The sequence below is a fragment of the Myodes glareolus genome, chromosome 18, assembly GCF_982192425.1.
Source record: "Myodes glareolus chromosome 18, mMyoGla1.1, whole genome shotgun sequence".
Taxonomy (NCBI): Eukaryota; Metazoa; Chordata; class Mammalia; order Rodentia; family Cricetidae; genus Myodes; species Myodes glareolus.
The window spans coordinates 12,488,477-12,515,276 of NC_142043.1; the positions used below are offsets into that span (position 1 = coordinate 12,488,477).

Sequence of the window (26,800 nt, forward strand, 5' to 3'; positions counted from 1 at the left end):
GCATACCAATCACAGCCAACTCTCATGCACATGAAGGGCTATGCTCGCACTGGCTACAGGTGTTCTGCTGGGCTGCCGGCGAAGCGTTTCTCTTCTGGTCTGGGTGGGAGAGGCAAGATCATTTAGCTTTTCCCAGAGCTTTTGATGACAGTGAGTTCTATGCAAGCTGTTTGGAGCGGTCATGAGTGGGGTTGCACCTCCAAGAGCCAGAGAGCTTCGGCAGCAACTACGGTAGTTGCTGGGCAGCGGTGTAGCTTCTTCAAGACCTTGGCGTGTCAGTGGCTGCTGTCCGCAGAAGGCCAGTCCGCCTGACTGTGGATGGCTAACAGTCCTATCAGGCAGTCAGGGCTCTTGGAGAGATCCAACACATGTCAGTGGGGAGGCAAATGACTTCAGCTCAGCACTTGGGACACAGTTTGAGGCCAGTCTGGTCTACATTGCGAGTTCCAGGCTAACTGGGGCTACTGTGAGACCCTGCCACAATAAAACAAGAATCAAGCTACCCTGGTCCCCAAAAGGGATGCTTACAATAAAGACTTACCATTAACGTGAAAAGTCCTTCTGCTGTGTAACAATTCTCTAACAATGCTTTGCTTCTGCCCCAGGGAGAGCTTCTAATCTGTCTCATGCCCTTGACCCTGTTGGGGACCCTGCTAGGAGTTCTAACATTTTATTAAAACCCACTCCTGTGAAACTGACTCCATTCAACCACATTTGACCTCACAGGTGGCCCTTCAGTCTTTTTCATAACCCCAGCCCCTATGAACTACTGGATAGCTCCTCAATAAGGGGCGTGTACCCTGGAGAGCACCTCCCCCATCTATGCAAATTTCGGCTGGCTCAGGATCAAGATTTCCAGTCTTGTTTCTTTTACAATCAATAATTATTTACAATTATTAAAAATGAAACCACTCTGTGGAGATGGTTCAGGGGGTAAGGTGCTTGCTGCACCTAGGACTCCTGGCCAGCCTGGCTGTAACATGAGTGAGCTCCAAGAAAAGCCCTGTTTCAAACACTAAGGTGGAGAGCAATGGAGGATGACCCGTGACACTGACCTCCGGCCACGGCATGCACGTGCATAGGCTAGTGTGCCTCACACACGTGCACACACATGCATACAACACACACACACAAATATGAGTATTTATATTAATTAAAGCACTCGTATTTTTCCCACTTAACCATAGGAGAAACTAAGTATCAATATAAATTTAGAGACTCAGTTTGAGTTGGAGAAAAAAAAATACAAAACCCAACAATTTTCCATGCAAGATTTACTAGGGAAAGGGTTGGAAAGATACATCTCAGTCTATACCATAGAAAGAATAATAGGTTCGTAAGGGTGAAACTTGGGTGTGAATCCGTTTTCTGGGTGACCTTGAATGAGCCTTTGCTCAGAGTCAGTTTTCTATTTTGAAAAACGCAGCTGGCTGTTGAAGGAAGATAGCATCCAACAGGGAGCCTGGCCCAGAAAAAGGCGCTCTAAGTGGTGGGTGAGTTCTGCCTAATCAGGGCCAATTCTAAACCTGCATCTGCAAGCTTTGTGAGCGGCATCGTTCAGGGCCACTGGAGGTTACAGGAGTGGCAGTGACAGCTGCTTGGAAAAGAGCCAGAAGCTCAAACAAAATCCTGAGGTTCTTCAGCCCTTACACCTGAGACCCCCATCTTCAACCCAGGCCAGAGCATCAGGTTCTGAGAGAGAGGCGCATCAGGACTAGCGCGCCAGCCGGCAGGAAGTGGCAGGTTGTCCTGGCAACCCTGGACCGAGCCTTGCAGGCGGTGGTAGGCGCCCTTTCTTTCGCTTTGCATCCTTGGCATTCGGCAGTTCCGTTGCCAGTTGGTGCGTTCATCCGGCCAATAAACTCCATGGAGTCGTCCAAGGGTAGATCAAGGGCTTCCCCCACCCCCTAGGGAAGTGGGTGTAGGACTCAGAAGTTTCAGGAGACTCTGGGGTGGGTTAGGAGAGTATCTGGAGCCCTGAGTCGGGAGGGAGGGCAGGTGGTGGCGGCTGGGGGTTGGGTGGGGCGAGGGGAGTTGCCATTCAAACCCAGGAACATCACAAAGAGACCCCAGCTCTGCCTCTTGCCTTTCAAAGGCTTATGGTTTTGAAAGACAGACTTTCTAACAAGACCCTTTGTTTATCTCCGTTTTCTTCCATTTAAAATCTCTGCGTGCACAGGTGAGCCCATGAGTACTGGAAACGGCAAACCCAGCTGCCAACTTCCTTCCATTTCAAGAGCGGCCTGTACTAGAGAGCTGGAGAAGGTTCCAGAGAACAGTGACTTGGGCATGACCAAGGTGGACAGGAGATACAGTTGAGTTCTGGGTGGGCTTATAACCTCTTGGCTTGTGGCTTTATAGTATTTTTTTTTTTTTTAAGATTGAACACCACTGCTACTTCCTTATGTAGCCTAAGCTTGCCTGAAATTCTCCATCCTCCTGCCTCAAGTCCCCAAGTGCTGGAATCATCACAAGCCTCTGTTGTTGCGGGTTTGGCTCATGGTTTTAGTTTCTGTCCATGGTCCTGTTGCTTTGAACTTCTGGTGACATATTTTAGTGACGTCATATGTCGGATCAAAGCATCTCCACTTTGGTCAAGAAACGATGATTGTTTTTTAAAGATTATATTTTGTGGGTTTTTTTTTTTTTGAGACAGAGTTTCTTTGTATCTGCAGCCTATCTTGGAACTTGCTCTGTAGCCCAGGCTGGCCTCAAATTCACCTGTCTCTGCCTCTCCAGTACTGGGATAGGATTAAAGGCGAGTGCCACCACCTCCCGTCTAAAGATAGTCTTTATCTTATGTGCATGTTTTGCCTGTATGTTTGCATGCATCTGTGCTGTTTATGTGCCTGGCACCAGCAGAAGTTAGAAGAGGGTCCCCTGGAACTGAAGTTGAACCACCATGTGGGTACTGGGAATAGAAGTCCAGTCCTCTGCAAGAGCAGCCAGTGTTTGACTGCTGAGCCACCTCTCCTCTTCCACCATCTCCCAACAGTGTGACCGACTAGGAACTAAGTCTTCAAAACATGGGTTTTGGGAGAGCATTCCAGATCCGAGCTATGCAGGAGCTGGTTGGGGACATACACAATGAAGTCATGTCTATATTCAAGATCTGATTGGCAGAGAATACCGTCAAAAGGAGGAGCTAAAACTGGCATGCACATACCTGCAATGCCCACACTCGGGAGGTGGAGGCAGGAGGATCAATTCAAAGTCATCCTCAGTTGACCAGCAACTTTGAGGTCAGTCTCCGCTGCAGGAGATCCTGTCTCAACAACAAAGACAAAGCAGAGACTAAAATATGTTATTGACTGGAACTCCAGACAGCTGGGAAGTATATTCCAAATGAGCAAAGGGGCCAGAGGTTTGAGCTTTGGTTAATAAATATTGAAGCTGGTTTTTGGTCTGCTTCTGCCTGCCTGTCTGCATCCATTTTTTTTCTTGCTCAGATATTAGTCGATATATGGTACTGCTTCTCGGCTGGGGCACTTCAGGTGGAAATTGTGAGCACTCTAAGGCAGGTTTAAATTAAACAATGGCTAGTGCTCTTACTCCATAATTGGCTCTTAAGGTGGAAGAAGAAGGACGGAAGCAAAACACAGTTCTCTTGAGGGCACAGAGTCCAGAGGACAGCCACAGTTTCCCAAAAACCTGTTCAAATCCAGGCTCAAGTGTCATGATTGTAGGTCAGTAGTAGCCAGTGTGCTGCAAAAGGAACTGGAGAAGTCTCATCTTTTCCCAGCTGAACCTTGTCCCCAGTCTCCTAGGTCCCATGTCTTCATATCTGATTCTCCTTCATAACTTAGAGAGAGGAGTGAGGGGTCTGAGGCCTCAGCTGTAAACTGACCAATTTAAGTTTCCGGAGGACTTTGAACCATCAACTGCCCAACATGGCTAGGATATCAAGGAGGAAATGGTGTTGGGATCCCACCTTTACTCCTCCAACCCTGTTTCCTCCTTCCTTCCCAGTCCCATGTAGTTCATATTAACCTAAACTTACTATGCGGCAGAGGGTTACCTAGAACTCCTACCCCCCTCACCTCCTGAGTCTGGGATTACAGGCCTGCATCACCATATCTGGTCCTATGCAGTGCTGGGGTTGAACCCAGAGCTTTACTGAGCTACATGTCCAATCCCTGGGAATATAACTTTAAGCTTCCAGAACTTTCTGGGTTTTTTTTTTCATTTTGGTTTGGAATAAGGAGAAAAACCACTTCAGGGGTGAGCTAGGGAGGACCCATACTATTTAACTGGGTGGTCTATTCTCAATACATCCTCTCAGGAGACACATCTAAGGTTCATCTTAACAGGGAGTTCAGGTCTTGTGGGATGAAGGGGCCAAGCTAGGACCTTGTATACTGTGTGGGTACGTGCTTTTTCCAGCAGAGAGGGCCCATTACTTCCTTACGGTTGTAGGTACCCACCCTAGATCTTTAGCTTGCTTGTTGAGCAGAAAAAGCAGGAATAGGGAACTGAGTTTTTTTCTTATTGAAAACACTCCATATTAAGCCAACATAGTTTGCTGAATTATCCTTCCCCTTGCCAGACAGAGGGGGTTTGCATTAGCCAAGACGACAAGTGTGAGAACACACTTCGTTGATGGAAGGTGTTGTTCCTGCCCAAAGACGTGAAAATCTCCTGGAGTTTTACAGATTGCACCAAAGACATAGACTTTCTTCCAGACCCCCTTTCTCCATGAATTCCTTTCTGGTTTCCAGAACCTTCCTTTGGTCTTAAAAAAAAAAAGTCCATTGAAAAAGTGAATGTGGCTTGGCTGGGCAGTGGTGGCACCCACCTTTAATCCCAGCAGTTAGAAGGCAGAGGCAGGTGGATCTCTGATTCGAGGCCAGCCTGGTCTATAGAGCAAGTTCCAGAATAGCCAGAATAGCTATTCAAGACACAGAGAAAACCTTGTCTTGAAAACCAAACCAGACCAATCAAAAAAAGTCTATGTGTGTGGATATGTACACATGAATATAGTCACCCATGGAGGCCAGAAGAGGGAGCTGGAGTTACAGGTGGTTGTGAGGCTCCTAAAGAGAGTGCTGGAAAATGAACTCAGGTCCTCTTTAACCCCTGGGCGAGTTCTCCAATCCCCACTTTGGTTTTTTTTTTTTTGAGACTGTCATTCTTTCTCATTCGACAGTGTTTTAGAGAGGCATAGCTTACCTGGCATCCATTAGAGCAGGTTCCTGATGGATGGTGAACTTTCAGAGCAGAGACTGTATCCTGAGCTCATCACTCCTCACCACAGCTTTTGAGCTAGACAGCAACAGGTGGTGGGAGCTGGGAGAGGGGTAACTGAGTTCCCCAGAGCACTGTCACTATTAGTTCAGAAGGCACTCTTCCTGTGCCTGGGCAGGGCAGTATAACGTGATTAGTAAACACTCAGAGACAAATATTGGGGTTCAACCTGAAGATCAGAAAAGCAAAAGCAGCCAAGCCACTAGAGAGCTCTTACCTCTTTGAAATCTTCACACTGAAATGAAGCAAGTTCCTGTCTCATCTCTTCCTTCTATCCTCTCTAGTGCTGGGATTAAAGGTGTGCACCCCCACCGCCCAGCCTCTGTGGCTGACCAGTGTGCCTGCTGTGCACTGACCTTCAGGAAAGCTTTAGTTATTAAAATACAAATGAAATATCAATACAGGGGATACATTTTGAGGCCCTATACTCAGTGAAATATAGTATTTGCATTTAAGAAGCCAAGTTTCTAATTACTGTTTTAGTTGAATCCCACAGGCTTAGGTGTGTAAGACCTAAGTTCATTGAACGTTAATGTGATTTCCATTATGTTGTGTCTTTTTTTTTTTTTGATGAATTATTCAGCAGTGTGGTTTGAGCTCCCAAGCTTATGCTGGGGTTCTCACTTGGGGCTGTCTTTATTATTGATTTCTAATTACGTTGCGTTGAGGTCTGAGTGGAGTCGTCTATATGCGATTTTTTGGCTCTTTTGTGGCCTCGTATAAAGATGGTTCCTTCTCTGGTTGCTGGGACTGTCCTGCCCTCCTCACAGCTCTCTCCCTTTTCTGTCCGTTTCCCTGGCCTTGACTTTATGGCGGCTGCTCCTACCTCTGGCAACCACTGGCCTCGTTGTACCCAAGGTCACCCTGGGTTCTGGCTCCCAGAGTTCTGGGAGTCTATCGCAGTCACAGGCCTCAGTCCTGTGCCACATTCCAGAAAACCTGAAAATGGGGTGGAAAATTTTTAAGAGAGGAAGTAGTTTGGCTAACCTTTGAAGTTTGTAATCAAAAACATAATCCCGAGAAGGCTGTGGTGTGAGTCCACTCCTTCCACTTTTCCTCCCTTCCCCTCCCTTCCCATCTCCTCCTGCCTCCCTCCCTCCCTCCCTTTCTCCCTCCCTCCCTCCCTCCCCTCCTTCCTTCCTTTTCTTTCTTTCTTGATTTTTCAAGACAGGATTTCTCTGTGTAGCTTTGACTGTTCCAGAACTCAATCTGTAGACCAGACTGGTGTCAAAATCACCCGTCTCTGCCTCCTGAGTGCTGGAATTAAAGGTATGCACCACCACACCTGTATAAATTTCTTATCACAAACAATTTCATTGTGTTTATTGAGCTTCTGTGCTCTCTGAAGTTATGCACAAAGAAATGCAGTGTTCATTCATCTGGCCTTTAAAAGAAGTAATTGGAGGAGTGGAGAGGAGAGGAGGCTCAGCCAGTAAGAGAACTTGCTTCTCTTGCGGAAGCGTTAAGTTCCCAGCATCCACATCAGATGGCTCACAACAATCTGTAACTCCAGTTCCATGGGATCCGATGCCCTCTTCTGGCCTCCATGAGCACATGCATACATGTAGCCATGCAGCCATGCACACTTACACATAATTAACAACAACAACAATAAATCTTAAGAAAGTAATTTCATAGGGCACATGATAATGTAAAATGATAAAGAACAGACTGACTTTTATAAGATATAAATCATACAGCAAACTAAAAAAAGAATGATTCACGGGGCAGTGGTGGCACACGCCCTTAATCCCAGCAGTCAGGAGGCAGAGGCAGGCGGACCTCTGTGAGTTTGAGGCCAGCCTGGTCTACAAGAGCTAGTGCCAGGAAAGGCTCCAAAGCTACACAGAGAAACCCTGTCCTGAAAAACCAAAAACCAAACAAATAAACAAAACCACATTTCTGGGGCTGGAGAGATGGCTCAGTGGTTAAGAGCACTGACTGCCCTTCCAGAGGTCCTGGGTTTAATTCCCAGCACCTACATGGCAGCTCACAACTGTCTGAAGATCCAGTTCCAGAGGATCTGACACCTTCACGCCAATGCACATAAAATAAAGTTAAATAAACCATAATATATATATATATATATATATATATATATATATATATATATATATATATATGAATGATTCATCTCTCCATATGATAGCCACAGACGTAAAGGACTCTTTTGCCATTACAGGTGGCTGGGAGGGTTAGAATTATTTCCTTCTTTTTCCTTTTTCTCTTCCTTGAACTCTTTATGTAGCTGAGGGTAACCTTGAACTTCTGATTTTCCTGCCCCTACCTCCCAAGTGCTGGTATCACAGGCATGGGCCATCCTGCCTGCTTTCTTCAGTGCTTCCTGTACACCGTGCAAGCATGCTGCCAATTAAGCTAAGCTACATATAATTCTTCACATTTATTTATTCAAGTGCTGTTTGAAATCTGAGTCATGCCAGGTGCTATTTTTTAAAATATTTACTTATTTACTATGTATACAATATTCTGTCTGTGTGCATGCCTGCAGGCCAGAAGAGGGCACCAGACCTCATTACAGATGGTTGCGAGACACCATGTGGTTGCTGGGAATTGAACTCAGAACCTTTGGAAGAGTAAGCAATGCTCTTAACCTCTGAGCCATCTCTCCAGCCCCATGCCAAGTGCTATTTTAGATATCATTGATGGCAAAGTTATGTTTGTGAATGAGTGGCTCAATAATAGCAGGTATGGAAGTTTTTGAAGGCACTTCTTCAGGCCAGCTGCGTTCATTCACCCTGTCACGAGATGGAGAATTCTCTGGAGAATTGTGCCACGGTGTCCATACAGTGAACAGCGACACCTAGCTGCTCCAGAGATCTCTCTCCACGCAGTTTGGACCAGGTGAGCTGTGGGGAGACACAAGCAGTCCAGATTAGTGGCTGTGATTCAGACTCTGGCACCACAATATTGTCAACAAACTTGGGCCTGGATGTTTAGTTTTTTCCCTGAATATAGATAGGCAAGGGCATAGCCTTCTGAACCTGTTTTCTCATTGTGCGTGCATATGTGCGTGCATGTGTGTGTGTTAACACGACCCTCAGGACACAGTAAATACTAAGTATTAGTTGCTTTCAAATTTTACTTATTGGGTGTGAGTAGAGGTGTGCTTTGCCACGGTGCCCATGTGGAGGTTAGAGGGCAGCCCTCAGAATGAAAGATACAGAATGAGCTAAGAGATGCTGTCAAGAGTATGATCACTTGGGCTGGAGAGATGACTCTCTTGCCACCTGTGAGATCTGGGGATTGAACTCAGGTTGACAGGCTTGGCAGCCAGTCCCTTTACCCACCGAGCCATCTCACCAGACCCCTTCCCCCATTTTAAAAATATAATGTAGGAAATAAAATAGGCTGTCAGATATTTCAGTAATATACTTAACCGGTAACATCTGTGTTGCAGATGCCAAGCACAGTGACATTCTAGAGTCCAAGGGTTCCTTGGCCAGCAGGATGGCCTCTGACAGAAGGACCAGTCTTTCGTCTTCTGATGAAGTAGGTCGGAGAGTCACTGAGCCTCCAGGACCCCCTGGAGTGTTGATTCACTCTGAGTAAGTGTGTGTGTGTGTGTGTGTGTGAGTGTGCGTGTGTGCACACGCCCTGCTAGGCAAGAACTTTAGGGCTAGGCTACCTAGGTTCAAATCCCAACTCCTCCAATGATGATCTGTGTGAATTCGAGCAAATTGTATTTTTCTGTTTTTAACGTTTATTTATTATTTATTTACCCCCATGTGTGTGCACGCATTTCATTATGAACAAGTGGAGATCAAAAGATAACCTGAGAGAGTTACACACACACACACACACACACACACACACATACACAAAAGAATGAAAGAAAATAAAGAACACGCATCCTAAGAGATACTGTCAAGAGTATGATTACCTGGGCTGGAGAGATGGTTCAGCGGTTAAGAGCACCAGCTGCTCTTCCAGAGGACCTGGGCTCAATTCCCAGCACCCACATGGTGGCTCACAACTATCTGTATTGGGATCTGATGGTTTCTTCTGGAATACATGCAGATAGAGCACTCACATACAGAAAATAAATAAATCAATCTTAAACAAACAAAAATAACAACAAACTTCTTTTTAATTTTTTTTTAAATTTTTTCCATTCAATTATTTACACTTCCTTCCCTCCTCCCAATCCCCTCCCATTCCCCTATATCCCCTCCTCCCTCTTCCACCCTGCTTGAGAGAGGGCAGGGAACCCTGCCCTGTGAGAAGTCCAAGGCCCTCCCCCCTACATCCAGGTCTAGGGAGCTGTGCATCCATATAGACTAGGGTCCCAAAAAGCCAGAACATGCCGTAAAAACAAGTCCCAATGCCTTTATCAATGGCTTCTCAGTCAGCCCCCATTGTCAGCCACAATCAGAGAGTCCGGTTTGATCACATGCTCATTCAGACCCGGTCCAGCTGGGTTTGGTGAGCTCCCATTAGAACAGGTACACTGCCTTAGTGGGTGGACCAATCCCTCGCAGTCCTGACTTCCATGCTTGTCTTCTCCCTCCTTCTGCCTTTCAACTGGGCCTTGGGGGATCCCAGGTTTCCACGGGGATGTCCCCAGCTAGGTCCTTGTACAGCAGAGCAGAGGGTGCCTGAACTGACCTTGCCCCACTATCACGCTGATGATTATCTCGAATATCACCATAGAATCTTCATCGGCGACGGATGGAGATAGAGACAGAGACCCTCATTATAGCAACGGACTGGGATTCTAACAACAAACTTCTTAAGGCTGAGAATGTAGCTCAGCATAGAACACTTACTTATTATGTATACAATATTCTTTCTGTGTGTATGCCTGCAGGCCAGAAGAGGGCACCAGACCTCATTATAGATGGTTGTGAGCCATCCACAATGAACTCAGGACCTTTGGAAGGACCTTTGGAAGAGCAGGCAATGCTCTTAAGAGCAGCGGCTCTTAAACCGCTGAGCCATCTCTCCAGCCCTCTATCTGGTCTTTCAAGATAGGGTTTCTCTGTAGACCAGGCTGGTCTCTAACCTAGAGATCCACCTGCTTCTGCCAGTGCTGGGATTAAAGGCATGTACCACCACCTGGCTAACCTGGGTTTTTTTTTTTTTTCCCTCAAGACATGATTTCTCTTTATGGAACTTTGACTGTTCTGGAACTCAGTCTGTAGACCAGGCTGGCTTTGAACTCACAGAGATCTGCCTGCCTCTGGGATTGAAGGCATGCACCACTACTGCCCAGCTAACTTGATTGTTTTAAAGCATGGATCTTTTGAGTAAGTTTTAGTACCATCAAGTTGTGAGTCAGTAAACTACACACTTTATAGATACTTTATAGGGACTTTATAGAAAGCGAGGCTAGTCCTGTTGCTGAGAACGTGTGTACCGCTAGTTCACGATCTGTGTGATTGCCAGTTTGAGCACAGGTGAATCTAAGCCTGCCATTTGCCTTCCAGCACAGCGGCAGAGATGGGTCAGAAGTCTTCCTCTTCCTCCTCCTCTTCCTCCACACGGTCTAGTCGCTCCTCTCAAGTTTCACTGCCTGTGTTCCAGAAGGAAAAATACCCTGAGGAACTCAGCCTGCTTAAGTTACAGACAGGTGAGTAGACCCTAGGCCTTTCTCCTGAGGCATCTGCTCCTGGGGCCTTTCCAGAAATCTGTCCTATTATGGGCCAAGTCCCGGAAGACCTCCCCTGCCCAGTGTCAGACATTTAGCACGCTTCCTCTTGGGTCCTCATGATGGCTTTGTGGGAGATATGTATGGCATATGGTTTTCATAAATGAGAGGAAAGTGTAAGTGCCATAAAATAGATCAAACAACACAGAAGTGTTACAGACAGAAGCCCTCTCACTCAATACTCTCCAACAATATTCTTCCCCACAGCTGTGAAGAGCTGAATTTTGAAATATGTGCACCTGTGTATGTATGTCCATACATACATAGAAAAGCAGTCATCTGTTATATAATGCAGCTCTGGCTAACAGTGGCCTGCATATATGACAGTGGTTCAACTGAAACATGATGTGGTGAAAGCCTCCCACTGCCCGTGATGTCATAACTTTGCTAATATCTAACATACATGTGACTGTGTCTGTGGTGATGCTGGTGGCCAGTTATAGAAAAGCATAGCACATACATCATATCTGATAATGATAAGTCACTATACCACTGGTTTAGATATTTAGCATGCTACACTATACCATCATTACGAAGTGTACTCTCTCTATTTATTACAAGAAGTTAAGGGGGCTGGGCAAGGCAGTTTAGCAGGCAAAGGACCTTGTGCCTAAGTCTGAGTTTTGATCCCCAGGATGCACATGGTGGAAGGAAAGAACTGACTCTTGGAAGTTGTTTGCCCTTTGGCCTGCACCATGATGGTGCAACACACATGAATGCATGCATGTGCGCACGAAACACATAGTTAACCATACAACAGTATGCTTGGCTATACTGTGGCCTCACACATTGTGTTTAGGACATCTCTTGATATCATCAAGAAAGATATCATCAAGGAGTGAACAACTGTACGAATTACTTTTCACCCCTGTGAAGAAACAACTTAACAAAGGGTACATTTTGACCCAGCAGTCCACGTGGCGGCGGCAGGAGTGGGAGGCGGCTGCTCACTGTGTCCAGTCAGGAAGGAGAGGGGTGGTGGTGGCAACAGCTGGTGTTCAGCTTGCTTCTCCTTTTCACTCAGCCCAGGATTCAGCCCACACCCCAGCCTTCCTACCTCAGCTAATCCAATCCAGAAACTCCCACAGACATGCAGAGATGTGTCTCCTAGGTGACTCCGGACCCCATCAAGCTGACACTGACCTCTTTGTGTAGGTCTGTGCAAGCACACTGTGGTATTCAGAGAAGAACGAAGCAGCCCTAATGACCCATTTCTCAAGTCATCAAGTGACAGACACAGAATAACTGCGTTGTAGTATACAATGTATCAATGTATTTTCCCTCAATAGCTGCATAGATCACAGACCTCTTCCTGCAGCAATGCTTTAGGTCCATGTGACTGTTTGTTTTAGTTCTTTTCCTAAAAGATTTATTATTTTATGTATGTGAGTGTTTGTTTGCATGGATGCATGAGCACCTGGCCTGTGTCTGGTACCCATGGAAGCCAGAAGTGGGCATCAGATTCCCTGGAGCTGGAGTTACAGATGGTTGGAGGCCATCATGTGGGTGCCAAGAACTGAACCTGGGTCCTCTGGAAGAGCAGTTACTGCTGTTAACCACTGAGCCATCTCTCCAGCCCCAAGATTAGTTATGTTTTGTTGCTATGATAAAATACCATGACCAAAAACAACTAAGGGAGAAAGATTTATCATAGCTTACAGTTCCAGAGGGGCAGACTCGAGAATGGCGGGGAAAGAGCATGAAGGGGGAGGCAAGGAGCCGGAGGCTGGGAGGTCACAGTTCACCCAGACATAGGAAGCAGTGGTGTGGAGACAGGAAGCAGGACAAAGTCATAACCCCCAGTAATGCACTTCCTTCATTGGGGTGGGGGTGGGCTGGAGGGCTGGGGGTGCTGAGAAGATGGCAAGGTGCTTGCCACACAAGCATGAGGACCTGAGTTTAGATCCCAGCACCCATGTGAAAAAGCTGAGTGTGCGAGCCTGTGCCTGTAATCCCAGCAGGAAGGCAAGGGGCAGGAGGTTCCAGTTAGTCAAATGGGTAGAAACTTCCATCCAGAGAGAGACCCTGTTTCAAAAAGTAAGATGGAAAAGGCTGGGGGGCTGGAGAGATGGCTCAGCAATTAAGAGCATTGCCTGCTCTTCCAGAGGTCCTGAGTTCAATTCCCAGCAACCACATGGTGGCTCACAACCATCTGTAATGGGGTCTGGTGCCCTCTTCTGGCCTGCAGGCATACACACAGACAGAATATTGTATATAATAGAAAAATAAATATTTTTTAAAAAGATGAAAAGGCTTCAGAGATGACTTGGCTGTTAAGAATGCTGCCTGCTCTTCCAGAGGACCTAAGTTCAATCCCCAGGACCCACATGGAGGCCAACATCTCTAACTCCAGTTCCAGGAGAGTCAATGCCCTCCTCTGACTCCCATGGGCACCAGGCATGCACGTGGTACACGGACATACCAACAGGCAAAATACCTATACACATAAAAGCAAAAATAAATATAAACGAGATAAAAAACCAATCGAGGAAGACATAGATGTTGACCTCTGGTACATAAACACACACCTACATCCACACGTCTACCTACATGAACATACATGTACACACACAGACACACATATAGACCCCACAAAAGAGTTCAAGTCAGCCTGGACTACATAGTGATATTGTCTCTAACAGCCAAAGGAGTGTGAGGACCAGAGGGAAGGTTCAATGGTTAACAGCACTGGCTGCTCTTCAGAGGACCTGGATTTGGTTCCTGACACTCACATGGTGGCTGACAATTGCCTGTAACTCCAGTTCCAGGAAGATCCCAGGCCCTCTGGCCTCTGTGGACACTGCATGCCTGTGGCGAACATGCATATTTGCAGACAAACACTCTTACACACATGTTTTTGAGAGTGCATGTATGAGAAGGCTGTAGGACAAACAGAGCCCAGGAGTTTTTACATCTTGTCATCTCATTGTCTTGTGGGCAGGGAGCAGGGCTAACGGGAAGGTTTCTGATATCTTGCAGAAGATGGGCAGCGTCCTGAGTGGACATTTTATCCGAGGTTTAGCAGCAATATCCACACCTACCACGTTGGAAAGCAGTGCTTCTTCAGTGGGGTCTTCCGGGGCAACAGGAGGTCTGAGGCCGAGAGGACACTGGACAAGAGCCTCGGGAAGAAGAAGTATGGTAATGTGTCTCATTCCATCAAAGATGAAACACACAAACGGAAGCCCTTAGTTGTGGCTCCATGGGCTCTGCCTTCTCGCCTGGGGACAGCTTTGCAGGGTCACCCTGTTGCCCACAGAGTAGTCAGGAAGACAGGAAGACAGAGAATCCAGTGCACGGGTGACAACTTTTGATGAAGGACTTGGAATGCACGTGGATCCACACTTACGTCTTTCTCTAGCTCTCAGAAAATGCTAATGTGACATTTAAGTCACCAAGTGAGTCATTTCACATCATTATAGTAGACGCCTCATTGAAGCCCAAAGACAATCATGGATGTTTCAGTTAGATGCCACCTGTCATGCACATTTAAAGTAAGCCTTAGCATGAAGTATAAAGTGTTATTTTTGGTTTAATTAAAGGCAACTAAGGTGAAATGTTGCACACATACCATATCTAAATCCATGTGTCACCTTGGTTTGTAACCTGGCGAGTTCTCTGTCCCAACTCACTCAGAATAACTTGTCAAGAGATCCTAAGAGGTTGCTGAGCACCAGAGGGCCATTTATGGCCCTTTCCTATAGAAATACCCACGTAGGAGGAGGCAGCCAACGCCTCAGTGATGAATAAGGTTTTTGCAGAAGCTGTGCAGAGAGAAATAACTAGCAACTTCTCTTGTAAAACTCATGAAAAGGACAAATGGATTTTCAAATTGAGGCTTGGACTTATCTGGATAAAGAGCTATCCCAGAGAAGCTGCAAGCATGGCCTCCGATGTAGGATCCTTATAGGAGTCCCATGCCTTGCCCAGATCCTAAACTTCCTATTCATCAAGAGGAAATGAAGGGCTGCAGAGACATCTCAGTGGTTAAGAGCCCTGGCTGCTCTTGTAGAGGACCTGGTTCTATTTCCAGCACCATAAGGTGGCTCACAGCTGCCTGTAATTCCAGTTCTAGGGGATCCGATGCTTTCTTCTGGTCTCTGTGGCCACCAGACAAACATGTAGTACATACACATACCGGCAGGCAAAACATTCATACAGATAAAAATTAAAAAAACAATCAGAGGAAGTGCAGGCTGGGGTGATGGCTACTGCACAAGCATAAGGACCCGAGTTCAGATCCCCAGCACCTACACAAAAGCCAGCTGCGGTGGTTGTCCCCTGTAACCCCGGAACTGGGGAGCTGAAACAGACCGATACTTGGAGCTCACTGGCCAGCCTCTAAGCCAAATGAGTTCAGTGAGAGACTGAGTCAAAAAATAAGGTAGAGGGCAATTGAGGAAAACATCTAGCATCGACCTTTGGCATCCACATGTAAGATCACACATGCACCTTGCACACCCATGTGCACACACACAAACATGTATGTACATATACCACATACCCAAATACATTTAAAAATGGGAGTGCATGACATTTAATTGAGATACAGAATGTATCAAATATCTCACTCTCTTTGTTATTTAGAGTGGAAGCGAGAGTGGTACACACAAGGACCACCATAATAAATGAACAGAACTGAACGAAGTTAATAAGCTTAGCAAATTCAATACCTGATGATAATCACTTTTCTGTTTTTAGTTTTAAAAATATAAACCATGGAATAAAATGGTGCTCAGTTGGTAGAGTGCTTGCCTAGCATGAACAAAGCCTGGCTCCATCCCCTGCACACATTAGATGTGACAGCATACATCTGTCATCCCAGCAGGGGGGAGATGGCTCAGGAGGATCAGGCATTAGAGGCTATCCTTAGCTACATAGTGAGCTCAAGGGCAGCCTGGACTACATGAAACCCCGTCCCAACAAATTCAGAGTTCCGCCCAGAACTTCAGATCACACCATGGCTCAGTCCTCATCAGAGAAGTTCTTGAAGTATACAGTAATTAGCACACAGACCACGGCTGGAGAACGCAGAGTGAGAGACTGGAGTGCTCAGGCCTAAGTGGGATGCCTCCATCATACTCCTCCTCTTGAGGTTAGGAAGAAGATGTGATGGGAGGGGGCCCAAGAGGATGGGAGGTGGGGAGTGAGGTGAGGGTATGATCAAGATACATTTATTTATTTATTATGTATACAATATTCTGTCTGTGTGTACGCCTGCAGGCCAGAAGAGGGCACCATACCTCATTACAGATGGTTGTGAGCCACCATGTGGTTGCTGGGAATTGAAGTCAGGACCTTTGGAAGAGCAGGCAATGCTTTTAGCCTCTGAGCCATCTCTCCAGCCCCCCCTTTTTTAATTTAGGTAGTGGCACATGCCTTTAATCCCAGCACTTGGGAGGCAGAAGCAGGTGGATCTCTGTGAGTTTGAGGCCAACCTGATCTACGAGTGAGTTCAGGACAGCCAGGACTACATAGAGAAACTCTGTCTTGAAAAAAAAATTTTTTTTTAACCTTCAACTGGGGCTGAAATTGAAGGTTATGTGAGGTCATCCATGGATGTGGAGAACTTTCTGGGCCCCTACTCTTAAATAAAGATGACTCTCCCTCCCCATGCAGCTATCAACTGCTAATAGATTCTCAGCTCTATGCCTCAGAAGCTGCCCCCAATCTATGTGAAATTTAATTGGCTTGACCTTGTGCAAATCTTGCACAGATGCTGTGAGTGTATGTGTGCAACAGCCATGCCACGTCCAGAGGAGGGTATTTCACAACACTCACCCACCCTCTGGCTCCTACCTTCTCTCTCTTTCTCAACCCTCCAGGTTTTAAAATAATCCTATCTGACAGCATGGTGTAGGAAAAATGTCACCATCGACTTGGATTTCCTAAGGCAGGCAACAGAACTTCATCTCACTCTAAGCACGAAGAGGCTTGATCTTCACTGTCACGTGAATACTTTGCTGCTCAGTGAACAGGGCATTGGTTTCAGCCTTATGTGTCATGTTTCCAAACGTTTCCCACAGATATTGATCCCAGAAATGGAATCCCAAAGTTAACACCAGGGGATAACCCATATATGTTCCCAGAGCAGAGTAAGGAGTTCTTCAAAGCAGGGGCAACTCTGCCACCAGTCAACTTTTCACTGTGAGTGCGCGCTCATTCCAGGGGAATTTTATTAACTGTAAAGGAATCGAGTCTCTTCTGCTGTATGTAAATACTTAATTTATCATTTATTTTAGTTATGTATCTTGGGGTGTGTGTGTGTGTGTGTGATAAGCACCTGTATGTGTAAGTGCACACTTATGTATGTGCATGTGGAGGCCAGAGGAGGACTCTGAGGCTTTTCTTCTGTTGTTCTCCACCTTATGCTTCACTGGATCTCTCTGGCTGAACCCAAAGCTCGATATTTTGGCCAGGCCAGCTGGCCACTGAGCTCCTGGGATCTGCCTGTCTGTCCCCTAGTGCTGAAGTTACAAGTACAGACAGTTGTGCCTGGCTTTTATGTGGGTTCTGGGGATTTGAAAACTCAGGTTCTATTGCTTTCATAGCAAGTCTTATACCTACTGACCCATTTCCCTAGTCCTTGTATAGAAATTATTTTTTAAAGGGATGGACAGCAATAAGATATGATGGAGTGACAAATTCCTTTGAAAGTTCATATTTAGTTAATTTGTGCCTATATACACCGTGGAATTGAAATAATAAAAAACACAAGAGGGGCTCGGGATAGAGCTTCTTGGTGATGCAGACGTAGGCAAGGCCTTAATTTCAACCTCAATACAACAAAAAACCCACTATATTTTCAAGAAACATGTGCACACACACACGCATATATACACATATGTATATATACATATATGTTATATACAGTGCATCACTGGGGGGAAACAATTTGGGGGAAGGAAGAGGAACAGTGGGGAGGGAGTATGAGAGGGCGATGAAGGGTTGACTATGAGCCATATGAGCCATATGACTATGAGCCAGCTGCAATGATACACATGTATAGAAGTCATGAATCCCATTATATTGTACTTTTAAAAGCTGATAGACAAACAAAGAAGTGGTTGTTTGTTGGTCTGATTTCTATTACCGCATACTCGAAGGCTTCGGCGCTTCCATGCCCAGTCTGATTGCTAGTGACTAGTATATGGGTTGTATTAAATGTGGAGTCGAAGTTGTGGAAATACGATCAGAGAGAAGAGTCATTCAACGAAGAGGAAAACAGCTGTCGTATTATATTGAAAATGGTTAGAAAACCAGTCACGTGAGAGTCAATGATTTTGATGAAACACAACAAAAAACTAAACACTATTCCCTGTACAGTTCTGAAGCCCACATTTGAGATCTGACACCAGGAGGTAGGGGTGATTGTGGAAAGGATGATGTGTTGCTCTCCATGCTTGAAGAGGTCATTGCAATCTTATGGTTGTTTTTACTGTTTTTTTTTCAGGGTTCCTTATGAAAAAAAATTTGATACATTTATTCCACTGGAGCCACTTCCCCAAATCCCCAAGTGAGTTTTCTCACCAAGTTTTCTATGGTCTGATCTCTGAGAAAATGACACCCTTTCCTCCCATGGAGGAGCCTGCAGTCACTCAAACCATGGGGACTGTTTGTGTCCCAGCACCTGGGTCAGCGCAGTATATAGGGTGGGCGGTTGGAGAGACACACAGCGGTCAAGGGTCTGTGGCCTCTGGCAATGGAGGGGGACAAAGTCTACATATGACACCGGCTAACTGACAGACGCAAAGGTGTGCTTGGGTATGCACAGGAGGGGCATTTGCATGGAGCAAAAAGACTAATATCACCGTGTTCTCAAGAGCCTATCACATTAGAGTATTCTGGGAAAGACAAGCGCATGTTTAATGACTGCAGCTGGGGAACTTGGTTGGAGCTTCAAAACCAAAGAGAAAGTCAATAGAACATGTGTATTGGAGGGAAGGACTATTCTTGTTTTTATACTAAGATTAAAAAAAAAAAAGATGTGTGCATGGAGGCGCGCATGCTGTGTGTTAGGAATTGGTTCTCTCCTATTCTGGGCGTCTCAAGGACTAAGTTCAGGTTTTCATACTTGGCAGCAGGAGTCGTTGCTAATTGAGCCATCTCAGTGCTCCTAATTCCATGCTTATAGAATTAAATAGTTTTAAATAAAAAATTATATGTGTGGGTACTTTGCCTGCATGTATATCTGTATACCGTGTGTATGACCAATATACGGAGTCACCAGAAGAGGGTTTTGGATTCCCTGGAACTGAATTTACAAATGGTTTCAAGCTACCATGTGGATGCTGGGAATCAAACCAGGGTCTTCTGCAAGAGCAGCCAGTGCTTTTAACTGCTACGGAGCTATCTCTCCAGCCCCCCGATTTCACACTTTTGCTCTGGCCGTCTGAACCTCATGCATTTATTTACCTCTCCTCTCTATTTTTGAATACAGTCTCCTGTAAGTATGGTGAGGTGGGTGCATGTTCCTGAGTCTCACACACTGGGATTCAGTGGGAGTGGCAAACCTCAGAGCTCGGGGGGAATAAAAGCCTTTTATTTCACTTGGCACCTCTCATGCCTTCATTATGCGTCATTATTCCCTACAACGTATAATTAGGCTTCTCATGCCTGGACTTTTTTTTATAAACACTATTCTAGAATTAAAATACCAACAACCATCTAATCTTTGCATTCCACCCAACTGTTTGAGTTTTTGTAAATATATTTGTATGTATAAACCATAAAATACCAAGCAGTATGGTTTTTCTAACATATTATATTATATTATATTATTTTTTGGCTTTTCAAGACAAGGTTTCCCTATGTAGCTCTGGCTGTCCCAGAACTTGCCCTGTAGACCAGGCTGGCCTCGAACTCTGCTTGCCTCTGCTTCCCAAGTGCTGGGATTGTATTTTTTAAAGAAGAAGCACTACAGACTAGGTTGTTCTTTTGTACTGGGGCCAATCTATGAATCAGGAGACTTGGGCTTTCTTCATGACAATTTGACCTGGAAGTCATCTGCCCAACTGATGGTGTCAGGAGACCTTAGGGCTCCAGTTTCAGGAGCTGGATCCACTACTTACTGCTTCTTAGATTTAGCTCCCATTCCCTCGGTACACGGTTGTTGAAAAATCTTATCTGGAGACTATTTATTTTTTTACTTCTTTGACAGGGTCTCATGTAGATCAGGTTGACCTCAAACTCACGACATAGTCAAGGGAGACCTATGCAGCGTCATGCCTGGTTTATGTGGTGCTGGGGATTAAGCCACAGCTTCCTGCTTGCTTCAAAAGCACTCTACCGAGCTACACCTCCAGCTGGCACTAGTACTTTTTTTTGTTGTTGTTTTTTTGTTTTTTTGAGACAGGGTTTCACTGTAGTTTTAGAGCCTGTCCTGGAACTAGCTCCTGTAGACCAGGCTGGCCTCGAACTCACAAGAGATCCGCCTGCCTCTGCCTCCTGAGTGCTGGGATTAAAGGCGTGTGCCACCACCGCCCGGCTACTTTTTTTTTTTTTCTAAAACAGGGTTTCTCTGTGTAGCCCTGGCTGTCCTGGAACACTTTTTGTAGACCAGGATGGTCTCAAACTCACAGAGATCCACCTGACTCTGCCTCCTGAATGCTGGAATTATGCACCACCATGTCTGGCTTAATATTTTTAATTTCTAGAAGTTTCATGTGACTTTTTACATTGATGTATTTATTGTGGTTAGGCATGTGTGCATGTGTATGTGTGTGAGTAAACCACTTTTGGGAGGTGTCCCTCACTCCATCCTGTGGGTCCTGGGGACGGAACCTGGGCTGTCACATTTGTTGGCAAGGGCCCTTATCGACTGAGCTATCTGGCTGATCCCTCATCTGATTTTGTAACATGAGGGCCAGCTTGTTGGGGTATCTGTTCCCACCCGGTACCCCACAACCGGCAAGTCCCAGAGAAAATCAATCACACAGAGATCTCTGTAAGTTATAATGCTGATTGGTGCATTAGGTCAGGCTTCTTGTTAACTCTTATAACTTATGTTACCCCATTATCCTTATCTACATTAGCCACATGGCTCCGTACCTTTCTCAGCTGGGCAAGTTACATAATGCCTCTTCGGTGGTCTGCACAGGAGTGACAGAGGGAGCTTCCTGTGTCCCAGAATACTCCCAGTCTCTTTGCTCCACCCCTACTTCCTGTCTGACTTTCCCGCCTATACTGCCTGCCTGGCCAATCAGTGTTTTATTAAAATATGATTAACAGAATACAGACAATTCTCCCACACCATGTTTTTTTTTTAAAATCTATTATTGATTCCCTCATTTTCCTTAACTACTTCAGCATAGTTATCATAGCTGTGTTAGTGTTTTTGTTTGCTGAAAAATTTCTGCCATTTCTGGGTCTGTTGTTACTGACTGATTCTTTTCATCTGATTATTGATCACAGTTTCCTAATTCTTGGCAAGACTAGTAATTTCTGTTTGTCAAACAGAGATATATTTTAGAAAGATGGGTTTCAAACACTTAAGAGACCTATAGAATATGACATTAAAGATGTTTTAATAACAATGTTTTTCATGACAGTGAGACACATATACTCTTGGCAGCACCAATTTACTTCAAAAAAAGATGACAGGCATCAAAGAACCTCCATATGGAGTTTGTCTTCAATGTGGCAAGGCTAGTCATTTGGGCAAAAAACTGTCCTTACCTTGACTGCTGACAATATGGTGCCCAAATTGGATGAGCAGGACACAAAAGGTAACTGCCAAACTTTGCCAAGACAAAGTAGGACAGTCCCTCAAAATTCCTGCCTCATAAGAAAGTCTGTCAGATATTCTAGGCCTGTAGGCTCAATATGGATGCCCCAACATTACAGAGGAACCTTGGGTGATAGTCCAGGCAGCCAGATGTCTGTCATTTATATAGTTTTAGAAATTGCTTATTTTGCACCTCCTGTTTACTGAGGTAATATATCCTTTTTGGGTCTCTGATGGGGATTGAAGGCTAGATGGTATACAGTTTTCTTTGTTGACAAATTCAGAAAACAACTTACATAAGAGATATAGTTTATAAGGTTGAGCAACATAGAAGCTTAAGCTATTTATCCAAGAAGTTTTTAAGTCTAAAAAAAAAACATTTTTAGGATGGCAATACAAGTTATGATAGAAAATGGTTTAGGTATAAAACTTTGAACCCACTAAGATAGGATAGATAATAGAGTATTTTCTCTGAATTTGCCAAATCCAAATGAGCTAGACATTGTGAATGTAATTCTTACTTGAAAATTGTTCTTATTGTATAAAGTTTTACTGGGTTAGAGTTAAAACCTTTTCTTTTTATTTAGACAAAAGGTGGAAATATTGTGGGGATATTTATGCACTGTGTGAAGATATACTGCTGTTGATTGGTTTAATAAAGAGCCGAATGGCCAGTAGCTAGGGAGGAGGTACAGGTGGGACTTCTGGGCAGAGGAAAGGAGGAGATAATCAAGGCATGAGGAGATGCCAGTGAGACATGGAGGGAGTCACACATACAGAATGAAAGAAAGACAGAAAGCCACACGGTAAAACATGGACTAATAAAAGCAGGTTAGTTTAGGTTATAAGAGCTAATGGAACAAGCCTAAGCTAAGGCTGAGCTTTTGGAATTAACATCAAGTCTCCATGTCATTATTTGTGAGCTGACGGCCCAAAGGAAAGTCCTACTACTTTACTCACTGAGCTACCTCCACAGCCCCGAGGTGGAGGCCTCCTTCATTTTGTGGTGTGCAGTGCCTTATCCATCAGTGGTGTTTGTAAAGTTAACATGGCATACATTCAAACTCAGCAGGGTTGTGTTCTTCCTCCAGCTTGCCTTTCTGGGAGAAGGAAAAGGCCAACAACTTGAAGAATGAGATAAAAGAAGTCCAGGAGTTGGATGACTGGCAGGCACCGCCTCCCTTCCTACACAGTGTTTTCTTCTCTGGTAGGTTCAAGAAATCTCAAAAAAATATAAAACCTGGAGTTCAGAAGAGCAGTCTTTTGGGGGGCTTCATGTGGTGTTCAGAGATGGCAGAGCCTCTCCTGGAGTGGGTGTGTCTTCTGCTCCAAGGGTCCTCGGGCAGAGGTCTTCACCATGCATTGAGCATTGCATGTGTTGGTTGAGAGCTGTTGGATTTGTAAGGGAACATACTCTTTAATGCTGTACCTCTGTCCACAGGTGCTTTCAACTTCTCAAGACATCCCTGAGCAGAAATAAACCCCAGCATGCACTGACTGACCTCCAGCCAGCCTCTGCCATTGCTGGGTTTTTCCTATTCTTTGTTTTTGACATTAATTTGACTCTAATGAAGAGTCATCATGATTTGCTTTGTTTAACTCTCAACTGTGAAAACTTTGAAAATGTATAGAGAAGTTGCACAAATCATAAAGTAGACATCATCATATCTTTCATCTAGATTTTACCATTGACAGCGTTTATCCCAGTTCTCGCTCTCTCTCATGTTTTTGGCCCACTTGAGAGCTAGTGAAACACATCATAATCCTTTCCACCTCAGACCTCAAGCATATGTCTCTTAAGTGGTGGGTACTTTGTACCCAGTGTATGCAAGTTTCCCGTGTGAGATATTTAGCACTGACAGCAATTACAGCTCACATTTATTCTGAAGAATGTCTGTAGGTCATTGCTAACAGGCAGACTCCTGGGAAAGGAGAGGGGGAGGGGGAGGGGAAGGGAGAGGGAGAGAGGTTGTTCATCTGGAATTCTCATTTTTATTTCATCTGTGACCCCAGCCCATGGGATGATACTGCTCACATGCAGGGTGGGTTTTTCTTCTCCATTAAATGTCTCTGGAAACACCCTCAGAGACACAATCTTCTAAATCTATTCTCACAGTAAGGCCAATCACCACAGGGACCAAGCCATATCCAAACTATAGCAATACTAAACTTCACAAATCCATAAAAGATTTATGGATATTCAGTAGCATTCCACAGTACTTTCCAAATTTATGGTGTGAGAGATTAGTTTGGTAGGACTGTTTCCTTTTGATCTTGAACATTTGGCTTCCAAAAGTTAGGTGGGTTGTGGCATTGTTTCAGAATTTGACATTGCCATGTATTTAGTTCTACTCTCAGGTCACGCAGCAGCTCTATGGACAATCAAGACAGTATTATCTAAACACGTGAACACCTTCACCCTGACTGAGGAATGTGCCAGACATGGGTGGGGCACTTTTTAGTGACCTGTATGGGACAGCTTCCCAGTGGACTTGGAAAAGGACAGGGAACTCACGAGATGGCTGGTTCCTTCCAAAGCAGGGTGATGGTCTGATCTCGCACTAAGTATCTGGGAGGCTACTTCTGCCTTGAATGCGTGTACGCTGAGTCTCCTTCCCCTGAATCTGTATGTGAAAGGCACACCTTTCTGGGAGTGATCAAGGAGTCCAGCCTGTGAGCCTCTCAAATCAGGAACCAGAAAGCTCAATGCCTCATTTTCTGAGTAAAAATGTCTGTCTCCAATAACTGTGGCATGCGTTCAGGGAGCAACAGATAGCTCAACCCCAGTTGTGAAGTGTGAATATGGCATGATGGCATGATTGTTTGGCTACAAATGTGAATAGACTGGAGTAAAAAGAGACTTCTGCTAGAAAACGAGGACAGAATGGATGGCCAGGGCTTAGTTGTACTAAAATGAGTTCTTCTTTAATGGGATTTCAAACAGAACTCAAAATTCTGCATCCTTATCCAGATTCAGCAGCTTCCTGAAGGGAAAGGGACACAGGAGCTGTAGGGACTAGGGAGCCTTTGGGATGATGTAGCTGTGGATGAGGGGAGGAACAAAGTGGCCATAGGGAGATAGGGCCCCTTGTAGCCCATATGGCACCATGTATAATCAGGAAACAAAACACACTTCCCTCTCAATGGGCACAAATGGAAGATGTGCAAGTGAACTATTTGTAAACCAAATTTCAACTCCTACTTGCCCATTATTCAGTAAACTTCCTATATTCCCACACGTATCAATCTGGTACTGTTTCCTCAAATACGAAATTCATGTGGAACTACAGGTTTTCCAGGAGGAGGCCACTATCTGTAGTTGGATTTTTCTTTGGGTCGCTAACCAGATTCCAAAGAAACACACAGAAACTTACTAATTCTGAGTGCTTGGCCTTAGCTTAGCCTGCCCCACTAGCTCTTTTAACTTAATTTAACCTGTTTCTCTTCATCCATGTTTTGCCTCCAGGCCTTTTGCCTTTCTTTCATTCTGTATTTCCTACTTTCCTGTTTTCTCAGCATCTGTCTTGGCCCTTGGCATCTTCCTGGTGTCCTTTTTCTTTCTCCCCCTGAGCCTAAATTCCTCTTTGTATTTATTCTCCCTGCCAGGAATTTCTGCCTACACCACTTCCCTTGCTATTGGCCATTCAGCTTTTATTAGACCAATCAGGTGCCTTAGGCAGACAAGGTAAAACAGCAACACATCTTTATATAATTGGACAAATGTTTTGCAACAGATATCAGGAAAACTGGCTTTAGATGCCTGTGACACATACTGATGAAAGAGCCTGTGATGTATTTGGCATAGAAGTCTGGGGTATAGGCACATGCATGTGAAAAAGAAAATCTCTGAGACATGTGGACTCAGGGTCTAATTTTAATGACCAGATTGGGATACTGGTCCCAAACAGAGCAGCGAATTCAAATGACTCTTGAGTTCCTGGGGCCCGAGGAAAAGCAAATGCTCCTTGGGAACACTGTCCCACCTCAGGGCATAGGTAACTCTCTAGAAACGAGACCCACGAAGATGAATTCCTGAGAAAAAAATTAAAAACCACAATTGGATCCACCACAAAAGAAGTGCTGGCAACTGAAACTCAAAACAGATTAGGTGACTAAGACTGTTTTGCAGGGACTGGGGAGATGGCTCCACGGTTAAGGTTGCTTGCTGCTCTTCCAGGAGAAACAAGTTCAGTTCACAGCACCCAAGTCGGGAGGCTCACAACTCCCTGTAACTCCGGCATCAGGGGCTCTGACACCTTCTTCTGGCCTCATCGGATATCCTCACATGTGTTGCATACACGTTCACGCACACATACACATAAATAAATAAATAAATCTTAAAGAATGTTTTGCAATATGGTATTAATTACTATGGCAGGGTGCATGCGATTCATTTTGTAGTAAAGATACCAGAACACCAGTTTTCCCAGTGATGGCTAATGAACAAATGAGAAGAGGGGTCTAGGAATGCCAATCTGGGGGTTGAGGGGGAGCTAGAGAGCTTGTCTTAAATTGAGTACATTAATTTGAGGGAGATTATGAGGACTATGGGTGGTAACTAATACTCTTCCCAACTATACCTTGATGTTGCTGTTGACTTTCATCCCTAATTTTAGCCTTTTTCTGTGTAGTCCCTTGGTGTTAAAAGATAGGTGAGAGCTGACAACATGGTTCAACATTAAAACCACTTACTGCACAAGCCCAGTGACATGAATTTGATCTCTGGGAGACATGGTGGAAGGGAAGAACCAACTCGTGGAAGTTCCCTTCTGACCTCCACATGTATGCTGTGGCTTGCAACACTCCTCCTCAGTAATAAATACAAATGAAAATAGTAAAAAAACAAAGTGGGTGAGACAGAAATTGATATTTTAAGTATTTTCCTCATGTAAGCAAATGTCAATTCAGTCAGATCCAGTTCCAGAAGGTGATTATGGTGGCAAAATGGAGAATGATATAGCCTAAACTTCCCTCTGTAAGTTAGGTAGACCACTACTGTCTTTCTGGAGTCAGACTCTTCCAAATTATGTGTTTTGCATGTCAATCGGTATTATGTGAAAAAAAGGGGTTCTATGTCAGAGCAACCTGGAACTTCTTAAAAAAACAAAGAGGGGCTAAGGAGATGGCTCAGCAGTTAAGAGTGTATACTGTTCCTATAGAGG

At 44.9% G+C, this 26,800-nt stretch overlaps 1 protein-coding gene across 1 annotated transcript; it reads left to right on the top strand.

The window, feature by feature from the left end:
- The first annotated feature begins 1,691 nt into the window (after positions 1-1,691).
- On the top strand, positions 1,692-25,770 carry Spats1 (spermatogenesis associated serine rich 1). The gene is made up of 9 exons (XM_048445232.3): positions 1,692-1,882; positions 2,180-2,314; positions 8,663-8,810; positions 10,692-10,834; positions 13,892-14,053; positions 16,939-17,059; positions 18,366-18,428; positions 22,730-22,845; positions 23,080-25,770. The coding sequence occupies exons 1-9, from the start codon at positions 1,867-1,869 to the stop codon at positions 23,106-23,108; spliced, it is 933 nt and encodes a 310-aa protein (XP_048301189.2). The 5' UTR covers positions 1,692-1,866; the 3' UTR covers positions 23,109-25,770.
- The last annotated feature ends 1,030 nt before the right edge of the window (positions 25,771-26,800 follow it).